A 5,918-nucleotide genomic window follows, 5' to 3' on the forward strand; every position below is an offset into this window, starting at 1 on the left:
GGTGTCCCGTATGTTGCGTTTCGCAGCGCTTCAGACAGAAAGCAGGCTGAAGGAAGGCGGAGGTGAACTCGACGGACAGAATAAAAGAGTTTAAACATGAAAACCATGTTTAAACTCGCTGTAGTCGCTCTTGTGCTTCTCAGCGCCATCTGTTTTGCCAAAAAATGTAAGTATAAAGTATAAATGTTTTTTTAGGCTAAACAGTGTATGACGTACTTATTTCATCTGCTGCGGAGAACACGGAGGATAAAAGCCTTTAAACGGTTAAAAGTTTCCCAAACGCTGAAAAATGTATTTTTGTAACTTCAAAAGGCTTGTAAAATCTATCCAGAAAATGTAAACACGTCCAAGACGCGTTTGTTTGTCTGAAAATCCCCGGAACATTATACTTTCACTTTCACTTACAGCCTGTGCGGGTAGCTAACCGAAAAACTCGTTATACTGGATATTAATGGTTGTTGGTTGTAAAAATTATTAAGTTATAACATGTTATTCAGTCAGTTTAAACGATTCTTGTGTTAAAATGATTTATACTAACGGCACGCAAACAGCTAGTTAAACATGCAGTAAATGGGTAAAAGTCGACACGTGCCGTTTTGGTGTGTTTATATTAAATGCATAAAAGGGATTTAATACATATAAAAAGCGTTGTGAATGCATAGTGTTTGCTTAAATGTTTAATAAAATCGGAAATAACATTCTGTCTTTATTCACTGTAACAGATATTTCAAAACGAAAACGTATTTATTCTGACCTGTGCTTATTATAATACATTGTATTATATTTTGAATTAACAATAACTTTCTTGTTGACAAAAGTAGTTTTTAGGGTCGTCAAAGATTGGTACAGACTTGACAATGAATTAGTTTTACTATGATCCTTTAATAACCTCTTTTACAGTCATCTAATGATTCTTATTCTTTACATGCTTGGATTACAGGATTGTCATTATATGAGCTATTGTTATGCTTAATTGCGTTTAAGTGGGCGTTTGAAACATTTCCAAACGCGAGACGATACGTGCCGTACGGTATATAAGAACGAACCGTGTTCAGATATCAATGTAACTGTGTTTTCTTTCGTATGGTTTCTAGCTCCCCCCAAAGTGCAGGTGTACAGCCGCAATCCTGGAGAGTATGGGAAAAAAAACGTGTTGATCTGCTACGTGAGCGACTTTCACCCCCCTGACATCACCATTACGCTCAAGAAGAACGGGCAGGAGATCCAGAACAGCCATCAGACCGACCTGGCCTTCGAGCAGGGCTGGAAGTTTCACCTGACCAGATATGTGGACTTCACCCCCCAGCTGGGAGAGGACTACACCTGCGAAGTCAATCACATGAACGAGAAAAAGTCCTACACATGGGGTGAGAACTTTATCTAGGTCTTCACCTCACGAGCCCCGGTGTTCCTTCTCGATGAATTCCAGAAAGTGGTAGATAAAGGTCAGATGTTGGCTTATTTAGGGGGCTCCGAGTTTTTCTCACTGTCTACTGGATCGCTGAATTGAATTTCTCTCTTTCGTGGTGATTGTAGTTTCGGGAGCCATTAAGTAATCGGATTGCGTGAACATTTTATTTATCATAGAAAAGTGAAATGTCCTTAAAACCAAATATTTGAAAGGAATAACACTATTACTATGAACCACTATGATATGCCAAACTCTGACGCCGTTCATTTGAACTTTGCCACCATCCTTCCAGTCATTGGGTTTTACTAGTTTAAAATAAAATACAATTCAGTATGGTCACACATATTTGATGCATTTTCGGGTCGGAATAAATATGCTGTTAAAATATAACATAAAAATATCTGTTATGCTGAATGATGATGGCTCATTATTTCTCCCGTGTTTTGGCATTTTATTTTCACTAAAGTTATTAGAATATATATATATATATATATATATATATATATATATATATATATATATTATATGATAACTAATGTCAATTTATATTAATGTTTCTCTTGTAGAAGCTGACATGTGAACATACACCAGTATGTATTAATAATTATTAATTTATTATGTATTAATAGCAATTAATAGTTATTGTACTCTATGTAGTCAAGCATGCGTTCAAAGTTTTGTTGTTCATGTATTTTTTTTATTTGCAGCATAGTCATGCATGTTAAACGTATTTTGTTTTTCACAGATTCCTGGAAATAAAAGAGTTCTTTCTCTTCAGCTTCTCCCCAAAACTCCGATCCTGCTTTGATTTCTGTATTTAATTGAGTAGTGTCCAGTCCTGCGGGGTTCAGCTCTGGGTGTGTTTAACGGTAGATTGGCCCTTGACGTCGTATCTCAGGGGTGTCTGATCCTGATCGAGGACGGCCGACGCTCTGCGTTTAATTCTGCACCTTAATTCTAGCACTAATCAAGCACTCCGGACCCAGGACGGGACAGCCCCGCTGTAGGACATTCTGCCCGTGTTTCAGACAGCAATACGTTTTCTTTTACACGATGAAGACAAACCTTTATATTTAGGCTGAGCTTTATTATTATTGTTATTGTTTTGCTGTGTATCTTGATATAATTGGTGTGGTGACTGCTGAAGAACATTCACTATATGCCTGCAGTATATATCAGCGATTTTCTAAAAACTTAATTTAAGCCTTAATTTAGTCTTCACGACATGAGCACTTAAACATCTTAATGTTATTTTAAAATGTACCTGAAATTAATTGAAAGAGTGAAAGAGTCGGGATCAGTGACTTCTTGAGAGTTTAATTGTTATAATTTGCGCATACACTGGCTCAAACTTGTTTTTAATGTTTAATAGCCTCCAGCTTTTGCAAAGATTTATTGTCTCCATAAATTTGTAAAAATCGTCGACAAAAGGTTTAAAAATTGAAATGTAGGCCAAATTATGTTCATGGTCATTGACTGTACAATTCATAATGCCTTGTAATTTGGTTCAATAAATATTTTTCTTTCTTAATTGTGCGTATTTATTCAACACAACTTCAAATGACAAATGAAAAAAAAAAGTGAACCTCATATTTTTGTGTTTTGGTTAAGATCTGGCCCTCAGATTAAATTAAATTCAGATTTTTTCTTCCGTGTACCTCAGAGGTGCCAAAATATACTTTTAAAGTTAATTTTCTGTATTTGAGTTTACCATTATTACATTTCATTGGCAATGCGAAATGTTAGTATTCCCTATTTAAAAAACACGCGTAGCCCATACTGTTTACACGAAATGATAAGATTTGATTCGTGAAGTCATTAAAGTCTGTTTTTTTGGGGACTGGGTGAGGTTTCCCCCGCGCGTGCGCAGATCCGGCTAATCGACGTCATGTCCGTGGGAAACGTCGGCTGCTAGTTCACGGCTGTTCAGCGAGATAACTATCTGTTCTTTGTTTTGTATTTAATAGTGTAGATGTGAAGATGATTCTCACGGTGAAGCCGCTTCAAGGGAAAGAGTGTAACGTTCAGGTAAGCGCGAGGTGTCTCGAGGCGCTAACGTTGCTGCTAGCTGTTAGCATAGCACTGGGCTGCGGCTTTCTTTCAGTCACTCTCGCGTGCGTTATGTTTATTTTATCACGGACACTAATTTAGAGATAATGATATAACCCCTAATTGCCGCTGTAGCTAATTAGAAATCATTCACGCTCTCCAGACGGTTATTTAGTCCACGAAACCAACTGAGCTGCTTACCTAGGTTTTACATTACTGCCTAGTTACTAGTTAGTTAGTTAGGAAACTCTTAATGGATTCAATTCTCTGTACGAGAACCATTTTTTTGTCTGTATCCACAACACTAGTCATCTAAAACAACAGAAATTAACTAATTAATAAAAACACAGCTGGTCAATATTTTTTAAAGCAAGTTTTAGAATATTAGTACATACTAATGTAATGAAATTTTATATTAGCTTTATTAGAGAGATGTATAATCACAATTACATATCATAATACAGTGTTGTAATGGTATTACAATTTTAAAATATTTTCAGCAGCTTAATGTTAACCTTCAGTAATTATTGTTTTATTATGCATAGTTAGTCTAACACAGAAATCAGTGCATATATAATTTAATTATTTTATCAGTTATCTATCTAATGTCTACGTATAAGATAGATGGATAAATATGAACTGCTAGTGAATACAGCGCATACATACAAATAAAGCATATGTTTTGGAAACATTTGCACGTCTATAATCGTATAATTTATATTATATTGCTTTTTTGAAATGTATACATGCATGTGTGTGTTTTTATATACAGTACACACACACACACAATGTAAACGAATACGTTGGATGCTCTTTTCATGAACAGGTGACAGAAAATGAGAAGGTATCTACCGTGAAAGAGTTGGTATCGGAGCGTTTGAACATCCCTCCCAGTCAGCAGAGACTGCTGTATAAAGGAAAAGCACTCGCAGGTACAACATTTTTTTTTGTCGGTACATGTTTTTATGGTTTTATTTCCTCCTGCAGTGTTTTTCTGAGACGCTGACTGGCAGCATTCCGGTGTGTGTTGTTTTCAGACGAGCACCGGTTGAGCGATTACTCCATCGGCCCGGAGGCCAAGCTGAATCTGGTGGTGCGTCCGGCGGGAGAGAAGAGCGGCGCGGGGGGAACCAGCAGCACTGGTCCTGAGAAAGCAGGCAGCGGCGTGTGGCAGGTACTGTCTACGGTCCTGGCCAAACATTTCAGCCCTGCCGACGCTGCTAAAGTGCAGGAGCAACTTATTAAGGTATGTTCAGTACAAAAACTAATTCTGTTGCACTTTCTCTCTCTTAAATTTCCATTTCTTTTTATTAATATTTGATGAAATCTGGATATGAGTGACTCAAAATATAATGGGCATCCGTAATATGAAGGCTATAAGAAGACCCGTGTATGCTATGTGTGGGGAGGAAGAAAAAAACTATTTTAAAAGATACATTTTTGCATATTTTTGGTTTTATTGTAATTCCAAAAAACTAAAGTATTATCTATTTATAAAAATATTCTGTATTAGGTTGAGAAAAAAAAAAAAAAAAAAAAAAATATATATATATATATATATATATATATATATCTTATATATTTTTATTTATTTTAAATATATTCTTCATGTTTTATATACGTATTAATTTCTTGATCAGTGTTATTTATTATATACTGTTTAAATATAAATAAAAATAAATTAAACTTTTTATTTTTAAATTTGTACTTTAATATTTTATTTAATGATTTATTACTATTAATAATATAACAATAACAATATAATAATTAATATATTAATTAATAAATTATAGTTATTATTAGTTGTAATATCTTATAACTATTATTTTAATTTAAGTTATAATTTTAGTACTTCATCTTAGAACTCAATTTAGCATCTCTAAACTTAGTTGGTAAAGCAATTCTAATTAATGAACATTAATAACATGGCTTATGCAAACACTGTAGTAGGCAGAACCAAGTAACAATATTAAACATGTTGGGTGCATTAAAAAGGAAGACTGTAGAGGAATTATAAAATCAGTGGTCATTATTAGAAGATCTTTTTATATGTCATAAATAATAAGTAATATGATCCAAGGTTAACGTGGTGTTTTCTTCTTGTTGTGAGGATTATGAGCGCTCGCTCAGACAGCTGAGTCTAGATGACATCGAGCGTCTGGCCAGCCGTCTGCTGCATCCTGAGACAGAAGGCATGGATACCTCATACATGGACTAACACACACACACACACACACACTAGACCGATGAAGGAAGTGAGATGTTTCATATGGACTTGAAGGGGCTACTCTGATCTGCAAGAGGCCACGATGCTGGATGTCGCTTTCCCGACCTGAGGAAACCAGTGGTGCTTTTAGTGCAACTTTGTAAATACTGTGTGAAAATTATTGAGAGACAATAAAAAGTGTTCTTGATCACCTTGATCATTTTTTTTAAAATGCGGAACTAACAGCCAGGG

General features: G+C 35.4%; 2 protein-coding genes across 2 annotated transcripts; both read left to right on the plus strand.

Annotated features, from left to right (window-relative positions):
• Positions 1-8: 8 nt before the first annotated feature.
• On the plus strand, positions 9-2,942 carry b2ml (beta-2-microglobulin, like). Its single transcript, XM_043247495.1, has 4 exons — positions 9-166; positions 1,095-1,367; positions 1,978-2,001; positions 2,157-2,942. Exons 1-3 carry the CDS (start codon positions 97-99, stop codon positions 1,989-1,991), a joined length of 357 nt encoding a protein of 118 aa, XP_043103430.1. The 5' UTR covers positions 9-96; the 3' UTR covers positions 1,992-2,001; positions 2,157-2,942.
• A 331-nt stretch (positions 2,943-3,273) lies between these two features.
• Positions 3,274-5,877, plus strand: ubl4a (ubiquitin like 4A). The gene is made up of 4 exons (XM_043247494.1): positions 3,274-3,439; positions 4,287-4,392; positions 4,498-4,706; positions 5,571-5,877. The coding sequence occupies exons 1-4, from the start codon at positions 3,392-3,394 to the stop codon at positions 5,676-5,678; spliced, it is 471 nt and encodes a 156-aa protein (XP_043103429.1). The 5' UTR covers positions 3,274-3,391; the 3' UTR covers positions 5,679-5,877.
• The last annotated feature ends 41 nt before the right edge of the window (positions 5,878-5,918 follow it).

This window comes from Puntigrus tetrazona, chromosome 8, assembly GCF_018831695.1.
Source record: "Puntigrus tetrazona isolate hp1 chromosome 8, ASM1883169v1, whole genome shotgun sequence".
Taxonomy (NCBI): Eukaryota; Metazoa; Chordata; class Actinopteri; order Cypriniformes; family Cyprinidae; genus Puntigrus; species Puntigrus tetrazona.

What these genes read in the sequence shown, in the direction of transcription:
- ubl4a (XM_043247494.1), top strand. Translation starts at nt 3,392, where the DNA reads ATGATTCTCACGGTGAAGCCGCTTCAAGGGAAAGAGTGTAACGTTCAG. An exon ending in GGAAAGAGTGTAACGTTCAG is followed by an intron (nt 3,440 to 4,286) that starts GTAAGCGCGAGG and finishes TTTCATGAACAG; the next exon opens with GTGACAGAAAATGAGAAGGT. An exon ending in TGCAGGAGCAACTTATTAAG is followed by an intron (nt 4,707 to 5,570) that starts GTATGTTCAGTA and finishes TCTTGTTGTGAG; the next exon opens with GATTATGAGCGCTCGCTCAG.
- b2ml (XM_043247495.1), top strand. Translation starts at nt 97, where the DNA reads ATGAAAACCATGTTTAAACTCGCTGTAGTCGCTCTTGTGCTTCTCAGC. An exon ending in CATCTGTTTTGCCAAAAAAT is followed by an intron (nt 167 to 1,094) that starts GTAAGTATAAAG and finishes TATGGTTTCTAG; the next exon opens with CTCCCCCCAAAGTGCAGGTG.